We start from the raw sequence: 14,703 nt of genomic DNA, 5'->3' as shown, positions 1-14,703 counted from the left end.
AACTCCACCAGTGTTCACATTTGGGCATATTGAATATTCTTGTAGAGTTTGGTCCAGATCCATCATTGTTAGAGTCCACAGTCATTTTTGTATGTGGGTGTACTACAACTCCAAAACCAAAGGGCACTGCCCACCAAACCCTTCCAGTTTTTTCTGTTGGTCATGGGAGAACTGTGTGCCAAGTTTGGTTCAGTTCCATCGTTGGTGGAATTCAGAATGCTCTTTGATTGTAGGTGAACTATAAATCCCAGCAACTACAACTCCCAAATGACAAAATCAAAAGATTTTGAGTGAAGGACATACATTTGGGTTGTTAGGTGTATGCTGTCCAAATTTGATGTCAATTGGCCCATTGGTTTTTGAGTTCTGTTAATCATTACAAACATTACATTTTTTATTTATATAGTTTAATAATTAATTAATAGATTAAAATATATATTTCTTTTTGCATAAGTACTTTCTCTTCCCGTTTATACCTAGAAACATAGGTCTATCATTGCCCCTACAATAGGAATGCTGGAACTGGAGATTTCTCTAATGATGCATCTTAAAATAGTTATTCCTACTTGTGAGCCAACTGCGCATGCGTAAAGTGTAATAACATGCGGGGAGGAGGGCAGAGCGATGGCAACGGAAACTCGTCCCCTTGTGCCTTTCAGAGTGACAGCCCTACCAGCTTATCGCCTTCGCCCTCTGGAGGGCTTAAGCCCGCCTCCTCCAGATACCTGCCGTTGGAAACAGTTGCAGAACAGGATCTGCCTGCTTCAGGAAGTGGACTGTGGGAAAAGAGAGGCAGGGAGTGAAATCCAAGGGGCAGATGAGGAAAGGAAGGTAAGATCAGGGCTGGGGGGCTGCCTGGGTTGATCCCAAGTGATCCCAGGATCTCTGCCCTTCATTTTAGGGAAGATCCATGGGAGACTTGTGGGCCAGATTTAGGAAAGACACTAAAGATGCATCTACACCAGGTATGGGCAAACTTGGGCCCTCCAGGTGTTTTGGACTTCAACTCCCACAATTCCTAACAGCCGGTAGGCTGTTAGGAATTGTGGGAGTTGAAGTCCAAAACACCTGGAGGGTCCAAGTTTGCACATACCTAGTATAGACTATGGAATAATTTTCCAGAAGAGATCTGACAGCTTGACAAGCTGTCAAAATATGAACAGAATTAAAGACCACTTTAATTTGACAGCTCTTGAACTGTCATTGCTCAATGCTATATGGTATTCTCTGTTTATCTGAAAGGAAAAGGCAGAAAGTCTTGAGGCAGCTTGTGAGACTAACCAATTAATTTTAGCAGGGGTTTTGAAGTCTTAACTCTTTTGACACATTGTTTGATTGACCAAAGCAGGAAGCTCAGATCCGCTTTGTAGATCAATGTTTTTCAACTTTCCTAATGCCGCAACCCCGCAATACAGTTCCTCATGTTGTAGTGACCCACAACCATAAAATTATTTTCATTGCTACTTCATAACTGTAATTTTGCTACTGTTATAAATCGTAATGTAAATATCCGATATCCTTGGAAGGGCTCAGAATGGTCTTTGATTGTAGGTGAACTATAAATCCCAGCAACTACAACTCCCAAATGTCAAGGTCTGTTTCCCCCAAACTCCACCAGTGTCTGATATGCATTATGTATTTTCATTCACTGGACCAAATTTGGCACAAATACCCAATACACCCAAATTGGAATACTGGTGGGGTTGGGGGGGGGGGATTGGTTTTGTCATTTGGGAGTTGTAGTTTTTGGGATTTATAGCTCACCTACAAACAAAGAGCATTCTGAACTCCACCAACGAATTGAACCAAACACGGCACACAGAACTCCCATGACAATATACATAAGCATAATAGAAATCCTGGAATTAGAGGTTTGTCTTATGATGTATCTTAAAATATTTATTGCTTCCCTAGTAGCTACATCCAGAGATTTCTCAACCTTTCTCAACCTTCCTAATGCCGTGACCAGTTAATGCAGTTCCTCGTGTTGTGGGGTTTTTTTTTTTGTTTTGTTTTGTTGTGTCAGGAGCGACTTGAGAAACTGCAAGTCGCTTCTGGTGTGAGAGAATTGGCCATCTGCAAGGACGCTGCCCAGGGGATGCCCAGATGATTTGATGTTTTTTTTATCATCCTTGTGGGAGGCTTCTCTCATGTCCCCGCATGAGGAGCTGGAGCTGATAGAGGGAGCTCATCTGCCTCTCCCCGGATTTGAACCGGCGACCTATCGGTTTTCAGTCCTGCCGGCACAGGGGTTTAACCCACTGCGCCACTGGGGGCTCCTTCGTGTTGTGGTGACTCCCAGCCATACAGTTATTTTTGTTGCTACTTCATATTTGTAATTTAGCTACTGTTATGGATCATAATGTAAATATCTGATATGCAGGATGTGGGTTCATTCACTGGACCAAATTTGGCACAAATACCCGATACACCCAAATTTGAATACTGGTGAGATTGAGGATTTATTTTGTCATTTGGGAGTTGTAGTTGCTGGGATTGAAAATTCAAGTGCAATCGAAGAGCATTCTGAATTCCACCAACAATTTAACTAATCTTGGCACACAAAACTCCCATGACCAACCGAAAATATTGGAAGGGTTTGGTGGGCATTGACGTTGAGTTTTGGAGTTGTAGTTCACTTATACTCAGAGAGCACTGTGGACTCAAACAATAATGGATCTGGACCAAACTTGGTATAAATATTCAATATGCCCGAATGTGAACACTGGTGGAGTTTGGGGAAAATAGACCTTGACATTTGTGAGTTGTAGTTGCTGGGATTTATAGTTCACCTACAATCAAAGACCGTTCTGAACCCCACCAAGGATAAAATTGGGCCAAACTTCCCACACAGAACATCATGACAAACAGAAAATACTGTGTTTTTTGATGGTCTTTGGTGACCCCTCTGACACCCTCTTGCACCCCCCCCCCCCCGGGGTCCCAACCACGTTGGGAAACACTGCTGTAGATGGATGTTGTTGTGACTGTTGCCACTCCCAGCTCCTTCAAAGGTCGTGTAGATGGATAGTTTGTATTATTCCCTTTTTGCTTGTGTAATAGGGCAAAGGCTGGGGAAGCCACCTTATCAGTCAAAGCACTAGCCAGACATTATTCATTTGCACAGTCTTGATATATGACTTTTCTTTAATGACAAACCCCAGAATTCCACAACCAACATGGGCCCAGGACTAGAACTTGCAAAGCCCTATAATCCCCATCCCACGAGCAAAGCAGGATCTTGGCACTCAACACCAATCAGGATATAGGGCAGCGCTTTCCAGACTTTTCATGTTGGGGACACACTTTTCAGACATGCGTCCTTTCACAACACGGTCATTTAATTTTACTAGCAAACCGGAGGTTAAATCAAACCTCTTTTAAGAGTTTCATACAATATATAATTAAATAATGTATAATATATAAGTTTCATATAATATTTACTGTATAAAGAAGATCTGGAATTTTTCCTTTTATACTTATTCACTACAGTCGATCCTTGTGTAATTCCTTCTATAACCGCTCCATGGAGTTCATCACAGACATCATTGTCAACAGATTTTCTTTTCTTAATTACAAATTTACCCATTTTAATGGCATTTAGCTAAAGGTTCTCCCCTGACATTAAGTCCAGTCATGTCAGACTCTGGGGGTTGGTGCTCATCTCAGTATCTAAGCTGAAGAGCCGGCATTGTCCGTAGATACCTCCAAGGTCATGTGGCCAGCATGACTGCATGGAACGCCGTTACCTTCCCGCCGGAGCGATACCCATTGATCTACTCACATTTGCATGTTTTTGAACTGCTAGGTTGGCAGAAGCTGGGGCTAACAGTGGGAGCTCATGCCTCTCCCCGGATTCAAACCTGCGATCTTTCGATCAGCAAGTTCAGCAGCTCAGCGGTTTAACCCACTGCACCACCGGGGGCTCCTTAGTGGCATTTACTACAACTCAAATTGTGCAAATTATAAAAATTATAACTACTGTACCTACACCAGGCTTTGTTTGTCGAAACGGGAGCATTTTTCACACATCACACCTAGGGACTACAAGTGACACATTAGTGTGTCCTGGCACACAGTTTGGAAAGCTCTGGTATCGAGCTTTTTTGTAATTCTCTTTGGGCCAGGAGGTCAGGTATTTTTTGATCTGTTCTGACCATTTGCTGATGGAATCTGGAAGATATGCATAATAGCTTTTCCTAATCACGGGATACAACGTACATTTCCTTCCGTAGCTGAAAATAGTTCTAAAACCTAAGAAACATACATTTGTTACATTATGTCCAGGTAGTTCACTAAAAAGGTCACCTGATGAAACCTAGTACAAGTTAAGCATCTGTTTTCCAAAATTCAGGAGTATTCCAAAATCCACAATTCTCCGCATGGGTGGCAGAGAGAGAGGTGCCTTTGCTTTCTGATGGCTCAGTGTACACAAACTTTGTTTCAGGCACAAAAATATTAAAATTATTGCATGAAAATCCCTTCAGATTACGTATATTTTGATTACGATCAAATCCCATGCTTAAACTCTGATGTCATCTCCAAAAGATCTCATAATGTATCCATATGCAAATACAAGTATTCCAGAACCCTAAAGAATCCAAAACTACAGACTTCCAGTCTTGCTGCAAAGAAGTAGGATTCTCTTCTCGCAACTCCCTGGGAAGGGGATGCAAAATATGGTAGTCAATGAAAAATAGCTACTTTTAAACAGTGATAAATCCTCTTAAGGCATCAGAGAGTCATAGAGCACTAGCCTGAGCCCCCAGAATCAGTTTTAGTGTGCCAATTGTGTTATACTATTACATATTAACTAGCTAAGGTACCTGGCGATGCCTGGCTTAGGGATTTTGTAGTGCTATTTATTAGAAATAATCATTGTTTGTTTTTGGATTTTATGAATAGTCTTATTAAAGAATGCATTAGGACGTGGGTAAACTATAACTCCCATCATCATTTGTCATTGTCCCCAAACTGCACCAGCTCAATAAATTTTTACATGACCCCGGGTATATAGCTATATAAATAAAATAATCAAATACTTACTGATAAGAAAGTAACATTTGCAAGGCTTGCTAAAGAGGATGATTTTCCTTTTTTATGATCTATAGCTGAAGCATCTGCAGAGTCTACTGTAAACACTGTGCCACAGATTTGTATAAAACAGCTGCAAGGTGATGTTCAGAAAATTTTTCCTGTTGCCAAATTCTTCAGGACTTAAACACTGAGCCAAGGGAGCGCCATTTGGGGTTGAGACCCACAGGTCAAGAAGCAGTGCTCTAGAACACAGAGGGAGTGTTTGAGTTCAGTCTGGTGACTTCCTAAGAAAGAGACTGTATACGCTGTGGAATCCAAAGTTTGGAAAGACTTTAAGAAAATGGCCAGTGATGAGGAGACCAGGTTGCTTCTGGCCAGGCGGGTCAAGATGGAGCCCAATACTGAGGAGATAGACAATTCTATCAAATTGGCTGAGCTGCCAAACTTGGTGCAATGTGGAACCATTGGGGATCTGCTCCATGACATAGCGCCCCAGCAGCCACCTCCTGGACCCTCCCATTGCTGGGAGGAAGCTTGGAAGCAAGTCCTAGAAGCATTAGATGCTGATTCTTTGCCACATGTTCAGGGGTGTGGAAGTGAAGGAAATGAAGTTCACAGCTCTCAGAATGACTTAAAGGGCGAAGATGCATTGGAGGAACGTGTCTCAGAGTCAAGCTTGCCTCTTTCCCTCGAAAACATGTGGATGCTTCAGTTCCGACTGGGAGATGATATTGAATCCTGCCTGGAGAGCTTTGAACAGGCAGCCAAGGCCCATCATTGGCCCAAAGAAGAATGGGTAGCCCATCTGAAGCCACATCTAAGCCCCAAAGCTTTCCTGGCCTGCTGCGATGTAGCTGGAGACTACAGTGTGGTGAAGGCCAGCATCTTGCAGCATCATGGCATCACCCCAGAGATTCAATGGCGGTGTTTCAGGCAATACCGTTACCGCAAATCTAAAGGGCCCAGAGAAGCATACCGGAAGCTCCGGGCCCTTGCGTGGCGCTGGTTAAAGGACCTCAGCAAAGAGCGGGTCTTGGAGCAACTCGTTCTGGAGCAGTTTCTGTCCATTCTGCCGCAAGAAATGCAAAGCTGGGTCAGGCGATGCGGTCCGGAAACATGCGCCCAAGCAGTGGACCTCGCTGAAGGTTTTCAACTGGATAAGAAGGTAAGAAGGGTAAAGGGTGTGTGTGGAAGAGGATATTCCAATATAGAAAGTAATTGTTTTGTTTTAGTTCATTTACATCCTGCTAATATATCTACCTGTACTGAAGGCAGGAAGCCACCTAGCTCCTAGAATAGCCTTGATTTCTGGCTTTTCATATTGCTTGGCTATTTTTCAGAGATATAATATTTTCGCAACATACTGTAAGTATCAGCCTTGTGTTTAGAACTCTTGAGGACTGTTATTTCATTCATTCATTCATTCATAATTTTCCTTGGATAATGTGTTTTTTAGTTCATTTTTTCTCATGGAATGAATAAGGGTTAAATGAGGACCAGTTTAATAGTACTGACTCAGTCAAGATTTGCATTTTGCTACATTTTGGGACTCTGTCATTTGTCTGTTTCATTTGGCCAGTTTTCCAGTATTGTATTCTACTTCTGTCATGTTAAAGATGAATCACTTTCCTTTTCTTGTTTTTTTAAATTCTAAAGTTTATGTTTCCTTTTTCCCATTCCCACACCAGGGTTGCTCATTTTTATCAGAACCCACCTCAAAAAGCTGTATATGTTTTCATGAGTACGATATCTTCTTAACATGAATAGCATATTACAATTTGCAAAAACAAACTATCAAAGTAAAACTGTTTCAGGATTGGTGTAAAGAGTGTGATTGATACTTGTTTGCCTCCTGATTGGGATGTGTGCTTAGGTTTGACAGGCAAGATTTAGAAAACTACAACTCCTAGATTCTTCCAGGCGTCATGGCTAGCTGAAGTCCAAAACAGTATTTTTTCAAGATTCTGACTAAGTGGGCTGATGGGAGCTATTAAACAGGGGAAGTCTGAGAAGAAGGTTTCTCCCTTCAGTGCATTTGGAGATTGCTTTGGTTTGACTTTTGTTTTGTTTTCTTGTTCCATTTCTAACTGTACTGTTTTCCTTCTCTCCCAACCCGAAAAGCCACCAGTATCATTCAAAGATGTCTCTGTGAAGTTCTCTGATGCAGAGTGGGCCTTATTATCGGAAAAGCAACGAACATTGTATCAGGACACCATGCTGGAAAATTTTCAGAATGTGTCCTCTTTGGGTGAGGATTGGTCTGTTTGGTGGGCCACTTTTGTTTTTCCATGGGAACACACATATACGTATTTATAATAATACATATTTATTACGGCTGTTTTTAAATATTTTAATCTTCATTGTTTTAAAGAATTTGTAAGTGTTCTCAAATTTTATTATTAGGGAAAGTGCATGATATGCAATAATCCTAATATCAATCCCAATACTAATAATACACCCTTGATCTATTGCCCTCCCCACAATGATCTTGAAAATGAATAATGTAAGGTCTGATGTACTGATATGGCTCACTCCCCACACCCAGTCTACTATTTCTTTAAAACTGCTAACTGAATTTTTTTTCGTGTCAGGAGCAACTTGAGAAACTGCAAGTCGCTTCTGGTGTGAGAGAATTGGCCACCTGCAAGGAAGTTGCCCAGGGGATACCCGGATGTTTGATGTTTTACCATCCTTGTGGGAGGCTTCTCGCATGTCCCCACATAGGGAGCTGGAGCTGACAGAGGGAGCTCAACCTGCTCTCCTCAGATTCAAACCGCTGATCTGTCAGTCAGCAGTCCTGCCACCACAAGGGTTTAACTCATTGCACCACTGTAGAGTGCTTGCTAAATGCATTAATAGCGTCACATCCAGTTTAGCCCTGAATTGCGGAAAGCTTTTCCCCTTAAGAACTGTGAGAGGACTGAAAAAAGCAACAAGGTTTTTTAGCACTCTTGATGATCTGCTTTCTCAGTGTCCCTTACTTATGAGATGTAGCTGATGAAATTATGCTAAAACTGCCCACCCGTGCCCAGAAATTGTTTATTATTGCAGGTTCATTGGTAGTTGGTTTGATGGTAGCTCTTATATTCTGTTATAATGTTGTTTTATTCTGTTTTATGGTGTTGTTTTTATATTTTAGTGTGTTATATTTTAACCATGTCTGTTCGAGCTCGTCCCCATGTAAGCCGTCCTGAGTCCCTCCAGGGAGATGGAGGCAGGGTATAAAATAAAGTTATTATAATATTATTATTGTTATTACTACTACTACTTAAATGAGTCAAGTAAATATGCCGAAGGCAACAGTCTTTCATTTAAGCATTTTCTAGTCCTACTTGTGACAAATGTTTTCTTCCTTTTGACAGGATTTCCTCGAGAGAAACACAAGTTCATTGCTCAGATAAAGAAAGGAGGAAAACTGGATTTTCAGGATGATGCCGAAAGAGGATATCTCTTAGAGAATGAACTCACAGGTGAGGAAAGGGGAGGGGTATGGGACCAACAAGAAGGAGTTATTTCTCTTTTTAAACATCGGATAAATCTGCATCCTCTTTTCTTGCTTTCTGCTACAGGAAATTTGCTACTTCCAGTTTCTAAAGAATATTGTATGGAAAAGAGGGGCATTTCAAAGAAAGCGAAGAAACCAGTAGAAAAAACTCAAGAGCACTCAGGCCAAGTCCAGTCGTTTGGCAATGAGCCCTCCAGCCCCGAGATGCAGCCTATCTCTCTGAGCCCTACAAAGGTGCCCTCAGTCAAGACCCAACCCACAAAAAGGCGAATGTCATCTCCAAAGGGTAGAAAACATCAAAAGAAGGAACGACGGCCACCAACCCCAGAGGGGCCTCCTTCCAACAGAAAGCAGTCTCCACTCTCATTGCCAAGAGAAGCACCTGACAATCAGGAACTAAGTGATGATGCCGTTTCAACCCACAATCAGGAACCTGAAGATGTTGCAAAGCCCCGCAAGCGAAAGAAAGTAACACCATCGCAGAGCGGGCCACCGAAACCAAAGAAGCAAGCAGTGCTGATAGAAAAGCACTTCAAGATGAAGAAGAAATCTAAGACTCAGGAAGAGCCCCAAGAATCGCAGGGGGAATTGCCGGTGCCAGAGAAGACTTCTCCTTGCAAGAAGAGTCAAAGGCAACAAGAGGCACAGCAGGCACCATCCCCAGATGAAAATGCGAAGCCCCACAGAGTCACCACTGCATGTGTCACGTGGCACCCTCCCGTTAGTGCCACTGTTGTCTCTGACCTCACCTGCTTGGAGTGTGGGCGATCGTTCAAGCAGAGGGCCGACCTGCGCCACCACCAGTATGTGCACACGAGGGAGAAGCCCTATGCCTGCAGCATGTGCAGCAAATGTTTCCGGCACCCCAGCCACCTCCACATCCACCAGCGTACACACAGTGGGGAGCGGCCCTACAAGTGCCCTGAGTGCGGGAAAACCTTCTCCCAGAGCTGCAACCTGCGGACGCACAGGCAGATCCACACGGGTAAGAAGCCCTTCCAGTGTTCCGTCTGCAACAAATGCTTCTACCACCGGTCCAACCTCACCATCCACAAGCGTGTGCATACCGGGGAGCGGCCCTATTCCTGCTCTGTGTGCCCGAAGAGCTTCAGTGACCGGTCCACCCTGGTGCAGCATGAGCGCACACACACAGGGGAGAGGCCCTATGCCTGCCTTGTTTGCAAGCAGAGGTTCAGTCAAATGTCGCACCTTACAAAGCACAGCCGGGTGCATTCAGATGCCAGGGGCCAGCCCAAGACAAAGCCCACCAGGGTGCTTGCCCCAAGCCCCCCTAAGAATTGCATGTCGCAGCCCAATGGAAAAGATGGTTCCTTCAAAAAGACAGAGGCCAAGCAGGACCAGCACAATCTCACCTCAATCTCAAAAATGTTGGTTTCCTCATCCCCCAAGAATAGGCTTCCACAGAACAAAGATGCCACTTAGAACAGGTCACAGAGAACATTTGGCCTACAACTCCCATCCAAATCACCCAGCATAGGATTGTGGGAGCTTGAACTATAACTCCCACAAGCCTAGTACAGAACACATTTCCAAATGGCAGGGAAAAGGCATCAAAGGTTGTAGCATTCCAGGACTAGTGGGTATCAATAAAGATGATGATAATTCAGCACTGAAACACTGTGCCTTGGAGTGTGGTGGAGTCTCCTTCCCTGAAGGTTTCTAAACAAACTGAATGGCGATCTGCCAGGAATGCTTTGATTGTGTCTTTTTACACGGCAAGATGGCCCTGTGGTATTTTCCAACTCCATAAATTTTGAGAAAACAAAAGGAGTTCTCAAGTCAATTATGTCACATCAAAGAGCTTGTCAGACTGATATATTTTGAAGTAATGAATGTGAATTAGATAACCAATCCTTTGCTAGTGACCGTTCCTCTTTAGCAAGGATAGGGAATATGTTGCCTTCTATGTATTTATTAGACTTCACCTCTTATCTTCCCCCACCATTGACAGTGCTTGCAGCAAGCTGATAAAAGTTGCAGTCCAGCATGTGAAGGGCCACAAGTCAACCTCGCTTTGCTCTCTGCATCCTCCCACTTGTGCTGCTGCTATAGGTTCATCTGAATAGAGTAAGACTTCTTTTTAGATTATCAAACCAGAAGGATTACCATAAATTATTGTACATAAGGAATTGTATATTTAGAGAGGAGACGTTGATGCTCAAGGCCAGATTTTAAACATATGTGTCATGTTCCTTCATGGAAAGCCCATCCATTTTCAAGAAATTGGATTTGGAGTTTTTAAATGTGACCTAGAAATATGTATTTATAAAATATGACATCAATTAAAAATATTTCTCTTTTTCTCATATTTATTATAGCTTTTTAAAAATACATTAAATTTTTAATTTTATTTCTCATTTTGAATAACTTTAGATCTTTCTGGTTCGGATATAGGCCATGGTGGGGAGAAGGATTTAAACTCCCCTGTATAGGCCGTGGTCCCCATTGTCTTGACCCAAAAAGGAGCCACAAAGCAACTAAAGGCATAAATTATTATATCAAACTCTTGGGAGTTTGGAAAAAGTGAATGATTTTTTTTAAAAAAAACTGCAAATGAACTGTAAAGACATATATGTGATTTGAAAACAGAAGAATAAATTATTTGATGTATTTATGCAATTTTCTGTCATTCTTGTCTCACCTAGTTCCATTATTGACAAATATTACATTTACACCTGCACTGGAATGTTAAATATGGTTGGGAGAGAAACACTAATGTTAGTTCAAAGGTGGCTTCTGCTACATTTGAAGATCAGTTCACTGTATGTTTACTCAAGAGTAAATCCCACCAAGTTCTATGGGCTTTAATGCCAAGCCAGGGTGTTTAGGATTGCACCTCTGAATTGTTGTGTTTATATTTGTAATATATTGTACTATAATGTCCTACAAACCATCTGCTATTAACAGGATCAGCATCCACTGTGGGGCTACAAGATTGGAAAATTTGCTTATTCAGAGACAAATCTGAGAATCCTTCAGTCAATATAGTCAGTAGTCATTATTCCATGTTATTATTTTCCCATAACTCTATGTCTAAATGGTACCCAGCATCTTCAAAAGGATTCATTATCCTGAAATCCACTTTCCAGAAGCTCTTTCATACTAGACAAATACAGACAATACAGACAATTTCCTATAGAATTCCAATACAGACAATTTCCTATAGAATTCTGGAGTTTGCATTTGGGGATATATTTAGATTTCTAACCCAGAAAACTCTAGTGCCTCACCAAGCCACAAACCCCAAGATTCCAACGGTTATGGCCATTAAAGTGGATTCATGCAGCTATAACTCCAATAATAATAATAATAATAATAATAATAATAATAATAATAATATATTTATATTCCACCCTATCCCAAGGTGGGACTCAAGGCAATGTGAAGAGGCTTAAAATATGAATGCCAGCCCTGCTTGCTACATTCCTTTTAACTTTTATTTTGACACCCCTTGAATTGCCATAGCTAGATGTGATTGAGTCCTAGGAGCTGTAGTTTCACATAGTCTGTAGCCTTCCTTGCCAAGGAGAGCTGGGATCCCACCAAACTACAATCCCAGGATTCCATACCATTGAGTCAAGTAAATAAAAGTAGTATCAAACTGCATTATTTCCACTGCATAGATGCACCATAAGACATATATTATGGCATCCGATTGCATCAGACAATAAAATGAAAACTTATGAAATACATATACAGTAGGTAGATATCATATATAATTATCCCCTCCATACACACACACATATATATATATACACACAGAGAGACATTTTACACATATATTTCACCTTACCATATATATGTTGGCGTAATGTAAAATAAACCACATAGTTCACGTTTGATCAGTCCACACGCTGTTTTGCCAGAGAAAGAAAATATGCCATGCAGATTAGTTCTTTGTAATTCAGAACAACATATTTACAATCATGTGATCTGTTGTATCCAGTCACATGTCCTTTTATGAGAGATTTAAAATGTTCTTTCTTTGTCCACGTAGAGAATCTTCCTCCAGCGGCTCATGAAGCAAGAGCACACTCCAAAATCTGCCTCTCTCTACTTCTCTCTTCAAACTCTCTCTCTCTGCACTTGCATAGCTCGAGCCTGAACAAAAATGTAACAGTATCCAAAAGTCCCAGGCTCAGCCTGCTCCGAGGGCATTGCCCGACCAATCAGCTTCATGCATCTTATTTTACAGTTGAAACATGCACACTGACTGATTCCTTGCATGCTCCAATAATATATCCCCTTATCATGTGATGCAATCTAATGCCATAATGCAGGGGTCCTCAAACTAAGGCCCGGGGCCCGGATGCGGCCCTTGAAGCTCATTTACCCGGCCCTCGCTCAGGGTCAACCTAGGTCTGAAACGACTTGAAAGCACACAACAACAACAATCCTATCTCATCAGCCAAAAGTAGGCCCACACTTTCCATTGAAATACTAATAAATTGATATTTGTTAAAATTGTTCTTCATTTAAATTATTGTATTATTTTTTTCACTACAAATAAGATGTGTGCAATGTGCATAGGAATTAATTCATTTTTTAAAAAATTATAATCCGTCCCTCCAACAGTTTTAGGGACTCTGATCTGGCCCTCTGTTTAAAAAGTTTGAGGACCACTGCCATGTATTTATATATTTTTATTTGTCGTGTCAGGGCAACCACCAATTATATTACATTTCTAACAGAACAAAGCAAACAAACAGACAAAATACAAGTTTGTGAGTTTGGTAGTTGATTAAATGTCCTTTGACCAGTATCTGGCCACTTGGAGTGCCTCTGGTGTTGCTGCAAGAAGGTCCTCCATTCTGCATGTGGCAGGGCTCAGGTTGCATTGCAGCAGGTGGTCAGCGGTTTGCTCTTCTCCACACTCGCATGTCAAGGATTCCACCTTGTAGCCCCATTTCTGAAGGTTGGCTCTGCATCTCGTGGTGCCAGAGCGCAGTCTGTTCAGCGCCTTCCAAGTCGGCCAGTCCTCTGTGTGCCCAATACACCCCTGCCATAATGGGTGTATTAGATTCAATAGTATCTGTACATTTATTTATTTATTTAGGACATTTATATTCCATCCTATCTCTACCTCCACAGAGGGACTCAGGACGGCTAACAACAACATAGATATACATATTACCATATATTCTGGTGTATAAGACTACTTTTTAACCCAAGAAAATCTTCTCAAAAGTCAGGTGTCGTCTTATACGCGGGGTCATCTTATAGACGGGAGTATCCTTATACGCTGGAGTAGTCTTATACACCAGGAGTCGTCTTATAGAGCGGGTACTGAAACTTCCAATCCAGATTGGAGAATCTGTGGTTACATCCCGAATAGACTACTGCATACATCCCAAATAGACTACTGCAACGCACTCTACGTGGGGTTGCCCTTGAAGACGGTTTGGAAACTTCAACTGGTCCAGCGAGCGGCAGCCAGGCTGCTCACCGGAGCGACATACAGGGAGCACACCACCCCTCTGCTGTGTTAGCTCCACTGGCTGCCGGTTCAGTTCCGAGCTCAATTCAAGGTGCTGGTTTTGACCTACAAAACCCTGTACGGTTCCAGTCCAGTGTATCTGTCCGAACGTATCTCCCTCTATGTCCCCCCCCCCCTTGGAATTAAGATCATCTGAGGGGGCCCTGGTCTCGATCCCACCGCTTTCCCAAGTGAGGCTGGTGGGGACGAGGAGCAGGGCCTTCTCAGTGGTGGCCCCTCACCTGTGGAACTCACTCCCGGGGGATATCAGGGCATCAACATCTCTCCTGTCCTTCAGGAGGAAGGTAAAGACGTGGTTGTGGGACCAGGCCTTCGGGTAATCTGCTAACTAGGTAAGGACAACCAGACAGGTCTGATAAAAGCGGAATGGAAACTTTGAACTATGAGATAGCGAACATGGACCGGCAATAAGGAGTAATTGGTTTGTATTGGTTTGTATGAAATTTTTATTGGTTTTACCGGTTATAGATGTAATGTATCATTGTTGATGGCTAATTTATGCTATTTTGTTTTATTACTGTTGTATGTTATGGGCATCGGATTGTGCCTTGGTTATGTAAGCCGCCCTGAGTCCCCCTCGGGGTGAGAAGGGTGGGGTAAAAGTAAACCAAATAATAAATAAAAAATAAATAAGCGGTGCAGG

At 42.3% G+C, this 14,703-nt stretch overlaps 1 protein-coding gene across 2 annotated transcripts; it reads left to right on the top strand.

The window, feature by feature from the left end:
- The first annotated feature begins 695 nt into the window (after positions 1–695).
- Positions 696–11,182, top strand: LOC132777824 (zinc finger protein 394-like). 2 transcript variants are annotated; one of them, XM_060780302.2, is made up of 6 exons: positions 696–831; positions 5,112–6,202; positions 7,159–7,285; positions 8,400–8,507; positions 8,607–8,733; positions 8,773–11,182. In XM_060780302.2, exons 2-6 carry the CDS (start codon positions 5,378–5,380, stop codon positions 9,983–9,985), a joined length of 2,400 nt encoding a protein of 799 aa, XP_060636285.2. In that variant the 5' UTR covers positions 696–831; positions 5,112–5,377; the 3' UTR covers positions 9,986–11,182. The 2 variants fall into 2 exon arrangements, with proteins under 2 accessions (XP_060636285.2, XP_060636284.2); XM_060780301.2 differs by having other exon boundaries at positions 8,607–11,182.
- The last annotated feature ends 3,521 nt before the right edge of the window (positions 11,183–14,703 follow it).

Source organism: Anolis sagrei, chromosome 6, assembly GCF_037176765.1.
Source record: "Anolis sagrei isolate rAnoSag1 chromosome 6, rAnoSag1.mat, whole genome shotgun sequence".
NCBI classification, from domain to species: domain Eukaryota; kingdom Metazoa; phylum Chordata; class Lepidosauria; order Squamata; family Dactyloidae; genus Anolis; species Anolis sagrei.
This window is presented reverse-complemented; position numbering and strand designations above follow the sequence as displayed.